Source organism: Tinamus guttatus, unplaced genomic scaffold (assembly GCF_059628265.1).
Source record: "Tinamus guttatus ecotype Peru unplaced genomic scaffold, ASM5962826v1 Tinamus_guttatus_pri_ptg000019l, whole genome shotgun sequence".
NCBI classification, from domain to species: Eukaryota; Metazoa; Chordata; class Aves; order Tinamiformes; family Tinamidae; genus Tinamus; species Tinamus guttatus.
The window spans coordinates 1,292,885-1,308,905 of NW_028288553.1; the positions used below are offsets into that span (position 1 = coordinate 1,292,885).

Here is a 16,021-nt window from a genome sequence, read left to right on the forward strand (position 1 = left end):
GCAAATTGAACAGTTTGGCAATTCTAATGCTTTCGTCTAAAGTTGCATGCCTGCGAGGATGCGAGAAAAGTCAATACTGTGAATTGGAAGGTATCGATTATTTTGCTGGGCTGCTGTTGAAGCATCATATGTGCTTGATTTGGTCTCCCAATACCCAGTAAACGTTTGTTTTTAGTTTCATTTCCCTTGTGAAAAGAATAGAAAACATTGTAAAATTGAAAGTGATTCTCCCTCGCCCCAATTTCAAAGTTTGTTTGTTTGTTTGTTTGTTTTTAAGTTCAGTAAATGTTATTTGTAAAGGCTTCTCTGTGCTCCAAGACAGATATTTCAGGCCACAGATGGGCCTAATCTTAATTTACTTTGTAGGGTACGGAGCCTTCTGTTCTGCACCGCCATCTGCAGCTCCATTGATTTCGGGACGTTTGTGTAAGGCCTGTCTACATCAGACAGCTTGCGGGGCTGCTCCTCTCTTTATTTTAAACAAAACGGGTTATGGAAATGTGCTTTTCTCCTGCTGCTTTCCTGTTAGGACATTCTACCTATCTTGCTTGCCATGTCGCCAAATTATAGCGAGAGTTTCAAACAAAAGCTTCAGCTCTGAGAAAGGTTGGGTCAAATTCTGCGGGATGGAGGGTTTGGGGGCTGCATCGAGCTGAGTTGTGTTAACTCCTGAACCCAAAACGGTGCTGATACGATGTCCAAATTGCAAGCCTTAGGTTGCTGTCACGTGTTATTTTTTTTTCTGTTGAGAAGTATTTGAGACATAATTCAGAAAAGGACTGAAAGAAAAGAGACTGTTGTATTTGTACGAACAGATTTTACTGTAAATTTATGCACAAAATCCTTCAGAAATAGATTTCAAGAGGTATAAGATTAAAAATACTTGCATCCCATTTGGTTAAAAATCTAGCCAATATGTGTGTGTATTTAAATAGCATTAAGTGCCTCTGTCTTCTCTTACTGGTACGAGACTATTCAGCATTCGGTTAATATCCAAAATTCACAAATTTTGCTTTAAATTACGGGAATTCACTGAGCGTTTGCTGATGTCACGTTAGCAAAACACACCCGGGGCATCGTGGGGTGCATAGGGGCCATCGGTGTGGGCCCGGCGAGTGGGGTCACATCAGTGGTCACAGCGAGAGCACGGCTGCATCAGGAACTGTTTTGACACCTTCTCGAGTGGGTTTGAGGCATGCTGGAAGTCCAGGCGACGCTGTGACATTGCCCCCATGCCTGGGAGGACAGGGACACTTCAGTGGGAGGACATGAAGGTGCCGGTGGGTGAGCCGAGGAGCGCGTTGGCCCCTGAGGAAGCCCGAGCAGCCGTCGTGCCGGCTGCCGCGTGCAGCCCACACGTCCCTGCCGTGTGAATCCGCACATCAAATAACCAACTGCTGGCTAACGGGGAGCCGACCCTCCTCACAGCCTGTGAAACGCGTGGACAACGTGAGGCGCAGGCTCCCGGCGCGAGGAGGCCAGTGGTTCAGCAGCATGCGCAGGACAGGGCGATTTCACGAGCATTTCTTTCGGACACAATGTCATTTTAAGCAATCCTTGCTGATTGAGTGTTTTTTTTTCTTTCTTTCTTTCTGAAGAGAAGAGAAAAGAGTATTTTTAATCTGTGTGAGTTCTGCACACCAGGTTATTGCACTGGTAGCAGGCTGGCCGGCACCGGGGAGAACACTAGCTCCTGTGGGGACCTACTGAGGCCGGTGAAGCGGCTGGAGAAACCCTTGTGGAGCAGGGTCCTCCACTCTCCCTGGTGCTCCGCCGCATCCTGAGGGTGTCCTGTTGGGAGCAGTGTTGCCTCCAGGCCGCAGAGGGAAGAAGATTTATCATAGCAACGCACAGCGTGGCTTCTGTTTCCTCGCGCTCCTTAAGTCTTGGTTCCCCCTGCAATATTTGTTCAACATTTGTTTATATTTGGGTTAAAGAAATCTTTGATCCAGTTAACTTGAAATATTCTCGTGAAACCCTAATGCAGGAAGAGGGTGATGCCTTCCAGTTTTGCTGGCTAAAAATTTTATAAGTAACAAAAGAAATTGTTAGTTGACTTGCAGAGTCTTGCCTTGATGCAAGATAAGGTTAGAGCAAAGAGTTTGGGAGGATTCAGAGGTTTATTAGCTGTTTATATAAATAATGATGCTAAGTGGAATATAAGTTTGCAAGAAGGAGCAACGATCGAGATTCATCATGTTAACTAGACCGTAGCTGAGAAGGTTGGGAAGCACTTTCTCTCTCTGTAGTTTGTGGCCAAGTGGTACATTCACATCATCCTCCCGCATCTGGAATTGGTGCGAGTCAGAAAGCAAATATCTTCTTAAATCGACTATTGGATGTTATGAACCACATGAGAACTATATGCTGATCCCTAGAATAGCAATCTTTTTTCCTTTCTGGTCTAATGTGTGGTGTGTTTTTCTAAACTGACGCTCATGTTGGTACCTTCTGGAGAGAGAAGATAAATGTGAAACCATGTTTACTTATTTAGAGGAAACACTTATGATTAATGGTACAGAGTGTTTATACATGTAAAGAGTCTTTCCTCTTACGGTTGTGAAACCAGCTGCTCAAAATGTGCGGCTGTCCTGGATTAGCATTAGCATTGCAATTCCTTTTTTATTTTTTTCCCTCTCCCCTCTCTGCTCTCCATTTGTAGCATTGCGAGGAATTAGGCTCCATTTAGAAAACTTCTCCCAGCGCAGTCTGCAGCCTGTATTCGTCCCACACATCGCATAGATCCCAAACGGCAGCTGAGCAAACTTACGAAGTGACGATTGAGGATGATTATGTTGGTTCTGAGGATTAGCACAGCGGGTAGCCGTGTTGGCGCAGGGCGGGCTTTGGGCCGAAGGACAAACACACGTTCTTTTTATTACTGTGCTTAATAGGAATCTGCTAGACTTTGAAGCCCAGAAAAGGCTCACTGGCCACCTGTGAGCTAATCGCACGGATTTGCCTCATTCGGTATTTCAGCTCACTTGGAGCCTGTAATCTAATTTCCAAACAGAGATGAGAGGAGTGAACAATTCGTTTTGTGCCGTACATGGCTGTACTGTAAACTTTTAATCCTTTTGGAATTACGGTTCCATGCAACGCGCAGGATGCAGCAGAGGGTTGTACGGGGCGGACTTTGGGCTTTGCATGCATCATTTGGTGGCGAATAAATAGCCTCAGCATGGCACAGTGGGAGTCAAAATAAAAGTTAGAAGCACGGGACATTTTTCAAAGGCTACATTGGAGTGTTTGTAGGCTGATTATTTCAGCTTGAACAGCAAATTCTGCCTTTTGGGCTGGAAAAGTGCCTGGCGCCAGTCTACATTATGCGGAGCTTCGGTGTTTGCATCCTGTGGTTGTGTCTCTCCCGCATGCAGGACAGTCCTGTGTCAGTCTTGTTTCTTACCGGCAGAGCGATCGTCCTATATTTTTGGTGGAAGCAAAATATTTTTGGCGAAAGCATGTAAGTGGCAGATTGGACTTTGATTTTCATCGTGCATCGTTCAGTTTGATAGGAGGATAGGGTATTTATTTGGTCCTTAAGCTTCCTGCTTAACTGCCCTGAAGCAGGCAGTACTTGCACTTGCTGAATGGCCTGTGTGCATTCTTGCGGGTGTGTTTTAGGATCTCGTTGTGGTCAGTGCAGAGATCATGTAAAAGATCTTGGGAAGAAACACTCTGGCTAGAGTTTTTCTGGAGACCACGCATACTTCAGTAGCTTACAATGCAGATAGATGTTGCTTTCAGGTTAGTAAAAACAACAACAAAAGTAGAGCCGCAAACTTCATTTTATACGACCTACCATTGTAAATGTTTGGAGGAATTTTAATCTATCTTCTAAAAAAATAGTATGAAAGAGCATGTGCGGGTGTGCAGAGGGTATCGCTGAGATGCGAGCTTTGTCAGGCCCTGGTGCCCCTGAAGGCTGACCACGCGGAGCGGTGCAGGAGGAGGTTTTTGGATTCCATGGAGGTGTGCAGTTGGCCTGCATGTTACACATTCATCCAGGTCTGCCTGCAGGCAGATATTGTGCTCGATAAGTCAATAGTCCCATCAAAAATCCAATTTACACAGTTCTATTGCATGTCTTTATATGGAAAGAAAGACTAATGTCATGGATGAATGTAATGGGAGTAGTTTTGCTGATTCTAGGCGAGCACGTGTCATTGGATGCAATAGCTGTGATATAACGAGCCTTTTGTGGCCCCAGAGTTTGCAGAACAGGAGCCCTCCAGCTGTGGGGAGGCCTGGGAGAGCAAAGCCGCTCCGACTGCGCCAGCATCACCCACTGACGGGCGCAAAGTGTCACCACTGCGCCCTGCCAGGCGCCTGTCAGCTTCCCCCACGCTGCCTGGGAATTAATTTCACTTAAACAAATAGTCAAGATTTCATTCAATTTGTTTGTGTAGCTCCAGTGACTGGGGAGAGCCGCAGTCTTTATCTTGTCCATTTAGTTCAAGTAATTGGAACAAACTAGTCAATATTCAGTGGGTGTAAAGAGCGGGCTGGGGAGAGTGATGTTCGAGAAAACAAGATGTCAAGGCAAAGCAAACCTTCCTGAGCAATTATGTAGTGCTGCTTGCCGAGGCAGACAAGACATCCTGAGATCTTCAGACCACAAAGGGGCCCGCATTACTTACCTTGAATTATTCATCATATCATGATGCCCCTTTATGCATGACTTTAATAAAAATCTACTTTTCCTTTTTTGATTTATCATACCGCATTTAATGGATTATCACATTGCTGTTCAGAAAATGCTATAGAACAATTTAAAAACAAAAAACAGATAAATACTGAAGAGTTGTGGACAGAGTCATGCTTTTTTTCCCTCCATTTTATATTATTTTCATTTTTAATTTCTGTAAAGCTTTTCAAGTCCTCTAACACCATTTCCCATAGGAATAATTTGGTGTACAGTCATTTTTACCTACCAAGAAAAGCTTGAGGTGACTGTGACTGCTGTCAAAATAGAGACACACAAAACAGGGAGACAACTCTTTGGTTTTGTTACAGCTAAATCACCTAAATCTGTCCTATAATGTGGATACTTATTTGCTTATTCTAAAATGAAAAACACATTTGACCAAGGTCAAAGTGGCTTTCCAGTATCACAGGTTCAAATGATTATTATATGTCTGCAACACTTTTTTTTTTTTTATAAGTCCCAAACTGAAACAGTAGAAAAGGGAGCCGTTCCTTCCAAGAAGCAAAATAAACTACTATGTTATATTGCAGAAAGTGCAAAGATACCTTTGAAAAGCTGGGAAATGTTTGGATCATCTGTGCCTGTCTTTAGAGAGGATACAAAATGTTCAAGGCCCCGTTGTAAGAACCACAACGTGCAGCCAGTGTGAAAAGGGATGGGGATCACTGGACAAATCTAATTCCTTGAGACTCCTTGTGTCCCATGAACATCAAAATAAGTAAACTGATCCATATGACTCAGGCCAGAAGAATTCTGCCTCGGAAGTACTACATTTGACCAGACAGTTGAATAATATCAAACTGTTCCTCTGAAGTATTGGAAATGGGCAAAATAGTTGCAAGTACAGAGAATGGTGTATGGTGACATGGAGCAACGGGGTTGCAAAGGCTGAGCTCAGCGAAGTGCTCTTACAGCAACTACACAGCTAAAATAACAGTGATTAAAATTTTGCATTTCCAAGATCGTTCTGAGCTTCATAAGCTCTGTGCTAGCAAGTAGGGCGCTGCGTTTTTAAGCACTCTGTTTATATTGACATCCTGCCTTTAAAAATTCTTGGCTCCGAATAAGAAATTCACAAAGGAAACAGTGTTATGTGCCTGGTGAGTTATGGGTATGACACCTCTCAAGGGGAATGGATGTGTTATTTCTCTGTATAAACATATCACACAGATCTTTTTGTCCTTCCTATATTAAACTGAGCTGTCACGCTAAATTCGATCAGTGCTCATAAAGTGATGCTTCTCAAGCCGCCTTGGAAAGCTGGTTTTATTCAAGCTCATCCAAGTGCTCCCGTCGCATGCGGCAGCATGTGTGGATGTCATGAGCAAATTTTGAAGAATATCGCAGCTATGTGGCCAAAGCCAGTAAATAGTAAGGAAGCGCGGTGGGGTGGATAAATCTGATATATTATTCTGCTCAGAAATTGCTGCAAGTGTGTTTGTTTGTTTTTTAAATGGGTTTAGTGTGTCATACATCCACCTTTTTTACTCCCAGGCAGAAATTTGGAAACACTCTGCTCTAGTTTTTGCATTTCTGACATGCAGCAATTTCAGTGGGAAGAGACAAGTGGGATAGCTGAAATACGAGAGGAGAAACCAAACAAAATTGGTGCTTCCAAACTTAAGCGGGACAGATGTTTTTCAAGTTCTGACCCCTCTCTGAAGGAAGGAGTATTTTCTCTGGGGAGATTTGACTTCTCCTCGCGGCGCTGTGGGCTCACATGGTGGACAGGCCCGAGCTGAGGTTCTTGGCATTGCATTGGTGGAGCAGCTTTGGATAGAGGCATCTCCAGCCCCTTCCTGACTATTGGTGTGCTGGGCCTTTCATGTAGAGAGGTAGTTGCCTAATGGGAAATGTGGGGAGCTCCTGGTGCCTGAGGTGTGGGGAAGAGCAGTGCCAGGGCTAACTTACACGTCCAAAAGCCTCTGAGAAGCAAGGCCCCAGTGATGAGCAGCTCAAATGTGTGGCAGATTTTGCGTATCACATTGCACGTGTGTGTGAGATGCTAAGAAAAATATGCTGCCCTTCGTTAGAAATGGATATTCTTGCAGCAGACGGATGGGTGGTAAGTGAACCTAAATTTAAAAATTTCTCCACAGCCTAGGGAGGGAGCTGCATGCCACCAAGTCTGCCTTGCATCAGCAGAGTGGTTAAAAATATACTTAAGAAGTGAATCACAGCACATTTGGAGGGTCAAAGCATGAGAGATTGAGGATTGCGATAAGGGAACATTGTCTCACTAAGCTATTTGAATTGCTCCGAAGTGTTACAGTAGCAAACAGTAAAAATGACATAATTCATGTAGGGTCACAAAAGGCCTTTGACAAGGTCCTGAGCAGAAGGCTGCTGCGGAAGCGAAGTTGTCATGAAGGAACAAGCTAAGTGTGGTTACCAGTGAAACACCCCTGGAGGAAAGAAAGCAAAGAGTTTGGGTTATTTCCATCCTGATCTGTTCTCAAAATGGTTTGAGAATAGTTGAAGTCTCGTCCTCTGCCCTTAGTTGGTCATCTTAGAAGCAGGAGAGTAAATAGCAACGTTTTTAGGTAGCGCAAAGCTATCTGAGATAACTGGATCCAGAGCGAACTGTTGGAAACCTTAGAGAAACCTAATTGGGCTGAGAAAATAGCCAAAAGCCAGATCCTATGATGAGATTGATAATGTTTTTGGATAAATCAGTGGTGCAGCTACTGTCTGCGTTACTAGTCAGCCTGTTTCGAAGGAAAATATTTCAGAGACCTGGGGGGTCCAACAGGATGACAAAGAAGAACAAGAAGTGATCAGGCAAGTGGTAAGACCCTCATGGGAACAAAACCTGTGCCTTAAAAAGGAGGTAAAACGGGACACGTTCTGTAAAATAGTGAAAGTTGTTGATGGTGTTCAGGGAAATTCTGTTCTCACAGAGTCACAGGAACCAAGTGGACATGAAGGTGAGAACTAAAAACCTTGCAGGAGGAGTATTTTCATAGAGCATACTAAGAAATCCACTGCTATGGCAAGAACTGAAGAAAACTTGGAAGGGATTGGGGCCTTAGGCAGATAACTCTAATGCGTTAATGTAATTCTAGAAAAAATATGTTGGCTGCAAGATTTTTACACCTGTTTTGGAAAAATCTTGTGCTGGCTGTGATCAACAAGAGGAAACAAGGACCTTAGCCCTGATTTAATAGGACATTGTCCGTGTCTCTGTAATTCTAGGTGTGCTTTACAAATTCCGATTACAAGACCTGTATTTATTTTAAATGCTAAATTGAGAGAGGAAGCTAACACCTCTTTTGTTGTTGCTTTTATTAGTTTAATATCAAAGAATACCCCGTTTAATTTGCCAACCTAACTTTCTATTTGGGAAGTTGGCCAGCCCATATGACCCGCTTTCAATAAACACTTTATGGCTACTAGTTGTCAATGGAATACGTCAGAGTTACACAGTTAATGATGCAATTTATTGTTTCTTAACTGGGTAGGTTAGGAAGCCAAGAGATTTTCCCTCTTGGAAATTAGCCTTTTGCTGTGCATGTGTATGTATGTGTGTGTGTCAAAGCAGGATCAAGTTATCATGGTGTTTTCTTATAGGGAGTGTTAGGATGTTACAATTGCATGCATCTATCTCCCATTAAGTAAAATGAGAAGATTTCTAAGAGAGAGGGATGTTTGGATGTTATGTACTTCATTTTCCTCAAGAAAGCTGTATCCCATTCCTTTTCACTAAGTAAAGAGGTGCTTAAAGAAAAAAATCAAACATCAAGTGCTTTCAATATTATACTCACAGTATACGGGATATAGGAGTTACATTTATGGCGTATGTTCTGTTTAACAGCTGGATGAAATAAATTGTTTCATGTGAAATATTGGAGGACTCTGCATTCTCAAATCAAGGCCAGAAGCAGCTCAGTGACTGAAGAATTGTCAACATCTTGTGCAATTCCACTAAGTGCTTCTTTTCATTGATCTGCAACTTTATTGTTGACAGTTAAATCCATTTCAACGCAGAAGATAAGCATTTTTAACAGGAGGTAGCAAAATCTTTTGTCCTGAATGATTTTCTTCTCTGTTTTATAATTAAGTACAAAGTGTGTCACGAGTCTTGCTATTCACTTGTACTAAATACCTGCTTACTGTGGAATAATTGGTATCAGCAGATGACAGAGCTGCTTGTAATCCCACTTTCGAATGCATGTCTTTAATTTGCATAATCAAATATTTTGTTAGTGTCCTTGGAAATTAGGATGAAAGATGACTGTGTGCTAAAAATGAAAAAATATTTTTAGCAAATTATGTGTATCAAGTACAACAGATGAATTGCTCTGGGGCCTTTATGACACGTGTTGGCTGGTATGCCAACCATCTTCTCCATCCTTTGCAGTAATAGTTTCTGTCATCTGCCTTTATTGATCAAAATGTTTCTTTGACCAATGTCTAATCAATATGAAATGTACAATCAGGTCTTCAATTTGATTACTTATTTTAACCCTTGTAAATGCCTATGGAAGTGTAGCTCCCCGGGTGGTGGTCGGCGGGTTTATATTTCTCATTGCACTGACTGCAGAGAGGTTCCGTGTTTGCTTTGCTTGTGACGGTTGCAGCCCACTTGCCAAGTTTGAACTGAAGAAGGAAGAGTTTTATATTTTTTGAAAGATCTAGTTTTTTATCTTGCATAAAGAGAGCTTGCAGAAAATTTTAGTTAGTATTGTCTAGAGAGGAGTTTAACTTACCAAAGTAGAATAAAAATAAAGGCTTATTTTTTTTAAAAAAAATAATGCTATAAAAAGAAGTAAGTAAAATTTCAGGGTAGGCTGAATGCTCAGTCCCAAAGACAATGCTGGTAGCGTCAGAGCTTTTTAAACTTCCTATAATTTCCATACTGGTGCAATAAGGACTGTGAGGTTAGCCCCAAAGCTCCTCAAGGGAATAGAAAATCCAGTGTCTGTTCTGGATGTCTCTCGTAAGATGCCTTCTGCCTCCCAGGTCAGACAGAGAGGATGAATCCTAATGTGAAAGGGAGAGAGAGTAGCAGGACACTTACGTAGTCTTGTTTCTGAACCAAGTTCAGCTGTCCAGACCTGCACATAAAGAAATTAGGTGACTTTGTATTCAGAAGAGAGATTAAGTTACTGTGGCAGCGTTAGAAACCACGGTGTCTGAGCAGACCTCATTCCCCAAGAGTTTTCGCTGCAGGTCGGAGCCAGGGAGTCCTCGCTTGCTTGAGCTGGTTAGTGGCACCCCAACTCTTGTCATAATGTGTCCTAAGGAGATGCTAGTAGCATCTCCTTAGATCTTTGCTACAACCAAACATGTACCAACTCCCTTGCAGACAACACCTGATTAGACAAAATTAATGTGCACTGAATTGGTGAATCTTTGGGAATCTCAAAAATCTGGTCAATCTGAGTGGGGCCACCTTGTTGGCAGAACAACAATTGGGTTTCAGGAGGTGGCAGTGGTGGTCTCCAGTGGCCAGCTCTGGCCCCCTTCTAGCAATTTTGGCTTGCCCAAGAGGTACAAAGGAGCCAGAATACAGACTTCAGGGCAAAGTTAACTTCTGTGCACACTAGGAAGATGGGCAACAGCATTTTGGATGAACGCTGCCTATAAACTGTGTTCGTTATACAAAATCCATGTCTTTTAATTGAAGTGTTTGCATGCACTGTGTATTTCTCTGTTAAATATATGTATGCATATGATAGATATTGGTTTAAATACAAATGCATATGTATTACAACATATACATGTATACAAACACATGGGAGTGCATGTGTATATGTGTATGTTCATAGAATGTATATAAAATATAATGTGAACTCAGCTACAGAGTCTCTCTAGTTTACATGCAGTCATTTGGTTTACGTACAGCCCTGTACAGTGGGGCCTTGTCTCTCCTCCGGTGTTACTGAGCAAACCAAGTGCTAATCATATTGAAGCTGCAAACTCCTGACTGCACTGGTATTACTTGGAGGGAGTCCTGCACCTTGAGAGATGACAATATTTTTTGTGTTAAGCGAAAAATAGATGAATTTGAGACTTAAGATACATGAAGGGTGTAGACAGTAAGGGATGATAATGAAATACAGGTTCTATGTACTGTCAGTGCGGCACAAGCGTAGTAAATGTTTTTTCTCAGGTTTTCCACAAAGAAACTTCAAACTATGGCTTTATTTCTTTTTTGGGGGGTAAATAAATAAATAAATAAATAACCTGACTGCTGATGGATACAATATCAAGCCAGTGAAAAAGGGAAGCCTGTGTAGGCGTATAAGTTACTTCACCATTACTGCTTTTTTGCATACTAATGGAGTAATCTTACTTCATCTAAAATAAGAATATGGAAACTGCCATCAACAAGATCAACTTGCTTGCTTTAGCAGTCAACATGGAAATAAATTCCTTTGACAGACAAACAAACTCAGAAATTTGTGTGCCTGGCTTGTGTCATAGTGACATAAGGGACTTTTTCCCTCTTAGTTCTTAGAGCAAGCTGGTCAGCCCACGCTCCCAAGTAATGCGTGGTGCAAAAAAAATGTATCAGAAGAACATGGGTAATTTTGTTTGTGTGACCTTGAGATGCTCTTGATGAAGACTTAAACCCTTCGTATGAAATGTAATTGGTAGCGCTCATCACATATGTGGGATTTCAATTCTTTAAATAGATACTGTGGAATGAAAAATTCTTTCTGACTTACGTGTCATAATTATCAGTCCTGCAGAAATGCATTTGCTAGGTGTACGGGGGCTAGGGAGATTGCTGGGCAGCCGGCAGCATTCTGTGGTATAGCATAGATGCCATGCTGTAACGCAGAGGTAGGTGTGCGCACATGTGACGCTTGACATTTGGAATATCATTGTCCTACTTAAAACAGCATCTTCTAAGCTGTGAACTAACAGCAATGGTACTTAGGGACTGTGTGATGAAGATGTGAGCAGCAGCAGCAAATACCCAGGGGACACCAGGATTCATGGCCCGTGTCCTCAAGGGGAGCAGGAGCTGCTGCATGAGGAGCAAGCTCCTCAGTGGAGAGCTGTGCTGAATAAATGTTATACATGCAAGGGATACTAAAAATATCAAATACAAAGATTTAATGAATGCACCAAGTAAAGGTATTCCCTGCAGATTTAGGAGTATCGCTTCTGCCGTTTTTTCAGACTCCCTCCTATATTTGTCTTGTAGGGAATTTCTAATGACAAGGCTAAACCCTCAAAGGCCTTATTATGATGCCATTCTGTTAAAAAATCCAAATGTCGTAACTCTTAAGCCTGTAACAGCTGGGAACATGCACCACATCTTCCTGAACAATCTGTTAACTTTTTTTCCCCTCTTTGGAGTCCTGTTTGACACTTGTGGTGATCACACTCTACCTTCTGATAGTGTTTGATCAAACAGAATTAATGCAAGCTGAGTTTCCTGTATTTATAGCCTGCACTTTAATTGCAATGCGATTGACCTTGGCAGTACTGCAAAGTAATTATTTCTATTCCTCCGGAGCCTCCCTGGAACTGTCAACAGATTTCTCTGAATATATATCATTTTATTACTCATTTATTTATTTTACCTCTTAAGGCTGGTCAAAGAATGAGAGAAGTTTTACTTCCTTAAAATTTTGGGGTATGTTTTGAATTATCAAGCCCTACTGAATCTTGTGTGTTTTCCCCGCACTTTGTTTTCCTAGTAGTCAAAAAGCTGTAAGAAATTCCCCTTTTCACAGTTACTTTGCAATATTGCTCTAAAAGATACTCCCATGCTCCTTTCTCATTTGGAGTCAGTTCGTTTAAAGGTCTTACCACACACCAAGTTTACCAAGCACCTTCTCAAGTTTATGAGAACATTGGTTTGATTCAAACAAGAAAGTGCTGTTGATTACTGGTGAGCAAAACTCCACTGTAGTAAATGCTAGAATTATAATAACAGTTATTCCAAAGTCATTCCATGATCAGCCAAAACAAAAGGCAAACAAACAAAAATAACAATATATGTGTTCAAGGTTTAGAAACTGTATAATGTCTGATAAAGCAGAGAGCTTGCATTGCATACTCTGCCTCGGTGAGTTAGTAACAGAGTGGTGGTAGAGTAACAACAGTAGAAAATATAGCAGTAGACAGTTTCTGGGCTCTACCAGGTGACTTGTTTTTGGTGAGGTTTATTGGAGGAGGAGGAATAGGTGAGTGCACGTACTCTCATGCAGAGTGTGGTTCTCAGGTCTTTAAAAAACTACACTCGGGACTAATGATATTGTTTTCTCCACTTGTTTGGCCATTCTTTCAAAGAATGATGTTCCAACTGGACGTCAGTGAAAGAAACCCAAGACAGAAATAGTTTTTTTCCCTAACTCTTTACTTTCTTTATTTGGCTGACCAAGCAATAGAGATGCTGTCTTAAGAGTAGTTAGATACACATAAGAGTAATTAGGGGTAAAAAGGGATGCGCCTAGAAAATAAACTCTTCATAAGTAGAGAAACCAGTGACATTTCCTGGCTTCTTATGGACTTTTCTCTCTTATTCTGACAATTTGTGCTTACATGTTTCTGTAGTTAATTCCATTGGGTTTTATACAATTGGTTAGAGACTGCTTTTTCCAAATTCACGTAGAGAAAATGTTGTCCTCAGGTAGTTACCAGTGCTATTCCAGAGCCCCAAATTCTGGAGTCAGGTCAGGATTGTAAAAATCTCAGTTTTCTTAAAATAAATAAATAAATGAAATACTAGCATGCTTGCACTGGAAAGTTGGGAAGCAAATCCCGTAGGAGAGAAGAGCAGAGTGAAACCAACTTTTATCGTGCAAAAGACAGAACAGAGCAAAGCACTGCTATTTATGGGCATTTTTCTTAAGGCAAAAGTAGTGACTTTTTGCAAGGTCCACCTTGAGATTTTTGAGCGCTCGAGCAACCATGCTCAACCTGTTGGCTTACTTGTCTTTTTTCATGGATTAATTGAGACACGAGCATCTTTTTAATATAATAAACCATGAGATGGAAGCTAAGGATGGAGGGTTCATGATACTGCTGGAATGGAGTTTGGGTTTAGTTAGGTTTCGAGTCAGCCCTCTCCTTTGTAAGACACGAAATGTGGTGACTGCCTGGGGTGTGACACCGGGCGCCAAGCCTGAGCTGCCTTTTGTCCATCTTGTCGCACTCTCACCTGTTTTCTCTCTCTCTCATTGTTGCAGATAAGGAATTAGGAGTCAGTACACTAGCGGAAAATGCCGACCCTGGTGCTAGGGGCCCAGCCATCCCGAAGATATCGGGACTAGAAAGGAGTCAAGAGAAGAGCCAGGACAGCAGCAAAGACCCCCTCCTTGAGCCTGTGGTGCCTAAAGACCCCTGTCCTCAGGCGACGCAGCAGCCGCCGCCGCAGCCCCAGCCGGAGCCGCCACCGCCGCCCCCGGCGCCTTGTCCCAGCCCGGCGCTTGCTCCGCCGCCACGGGCCGAGGCCCCGGCGCCGCCGCAGGCCCCAGCGCCCGAGGAGGGCGCTCGCCCGCCCGCCCCGCCGCCCGCCGCGCAGCTCCCGCTGCGGCCGCCCTCGCCCGCACCGCCTGCCCACGCCGGCCTCCCGCCTGCGCAGCCCCATCCCACCCCACAGGGCCTCTCCCAGTCGCTCTCCGCCTACAACAGCAGCAGCCTAAGCCTCAACAGCTTAAGGTAGGTGAGCGGATGGGCTGCCCCGGGCCTGTGCTGATGCTTAGGGGCCCATGGAAGGGACAGGATGGCGGGGAGCCCATCTGGACCTGGCGTTGCGCCATTTGGCCCAATCCTCCCTCCCTGGCATCACTTTGGCTCTGATCTAGCCAGACCACTGACCTCAAGCAGGTCACTAAGGTGCTGCCGCCTCTCTGCCAGCCCGGCACACTCAGGCCATCGGAAGAGGTTGTACAAGACCCCATGGGTTCAGTTCCCCCTTCTTCCAGCTGAGCTACTCTCCAGAGGGTGCCCCCTTCCCACCCACTGTTTGGCTTCCCACAGCCCCACACGGCCCAGGGTGCGAAACGGGCTCCTTCTGCCCTCGGTCCGGCTGGTCAGGCTGGCTCCTAGCGAGAAGCGTGATGCTGCTCTCAGTAACTACAGTAAAACTAAGCACTAAGCAAATGTATTTTAAATAGACCTTCATAGGAAATTAAACCTGAAAATTGGTACCAATGCAATCACAAATATTTATTTTGTTGACTCATCTTGTCTCTCTATATTGTGGGGGTAGAGAAAGGCACTAGCTATGCAATGAGCTTCTGCCTGTTATTGTGCTAGTTCGTTTCCCGTTTTCCGCAGTCTTTGCGTCAGAGTTCTAACAAGAATTAAACTTTTATTAATGCAGTAACTGCTGATTTTGAGCTTCATTTATTTGAAGACATGAATCAGTAGTAGTCATGTGGAAAGGACCTTATTTTTAGCCAATAAACACACAGGGTTGATAGCCCTGTTGTGTGTCATCCCTGTGTTACTAGAACACAGAAGCTCAACCACTAAAAGAGGCTAGAAAAGATCCAGCAGGGACAAGGGTTAAAGAAAGGAAGAGCAGAGTAGCCCTCATAGGTCCATGACTTGCCTTTGAGATCCATTACCTGCTTTAGCAGCTTGTTTCATGTGGACTCTGAGTAGCTTCGCGGGGTTGCGTATGTGTGAGTACGTTTGAAATTTCTCCCTCTTCCACGCAAAGCTTAATGGCCTTTCCTTCCCTTGGCAGCAGCAGCAGAAGCAGCACTCCTGCCAAGACTCAGGCGCCTCCTCCGCACATATCTCACCACCCGTCAGCCTCGCCGTTCCCGCTCTCCTTACCCAGCCACAGCCCCCTGCACACCTTCCCGCCCGCCCTGCAGCCCCCCGCACACTCACATCACCCCAATATGTTTGCCCCTCCTACGGCTTTGCCTCCTCCACCTCCACTGACGTCAGGGACCCTGCAGGTTCCAGGACATCCGGCTGGTAGCACTTACTCAGGTGAGCGCCGTGTGGGTTATGACAGAAGCCTGTCTAGCTTGGGAAACTGATTGTCCATTTTTAGTCAAAACAAATCCTTTTGGTCAGCGTGGTGAGGGCTGCTGTTTGGATAGAGGTTGGACTCCTTGGTGACAATGTTGAGAGTGAGACCAAAATCCACTCGGACTTCCCCAGTAACTTCTGTTCTGATCTGGAAAGGAGTATTTTTGAAGGGCTATGACTTTTTTGTCTGCTTTTTTCTCTTCTTGGTGAAAACACATTAGAATTTGTTGGAGCCCTATTCCCCCACCAAACAAAGAAATCTATGAGTCCTATTGAGAAGACCCCTGCCAGGGCCATGGTTCCCCCTCGCCGTTGTTTCTCTCCAGTGAAAGTCTCCAACTGCCCATGCACACAGCA

General features: G+C 43.7%; 1 protein-coding gene across 2 annotated transcripts in view; it reads left to right on the forward strand.

Moving 5' to 3' along the window:
• LOC104577625 (activator of transcription and developmental regulator AUTS2) overlaps positions 1-16,021 on the forward strand; it is a 615,539-nt gene that overhangs the window by 574,895 nt on the left and 24,623 nt on the right. For both annotated transcript variants that reach the window (XM_088524333.1, XM_088524338.1), the window contains exons 7-8: positions 13,861-14,332; positions 15,369-15,622. In XM_088524333.1, coding sequence (XP_088380459.1) covers positions 13,861-14,332; positions 15,369-15,622 — 726 coding nt within the window. The remainder of the gene's footprint in view (positions 1-13,860; positions 14,333-15,368; positions 15,623-16,021) is intronic.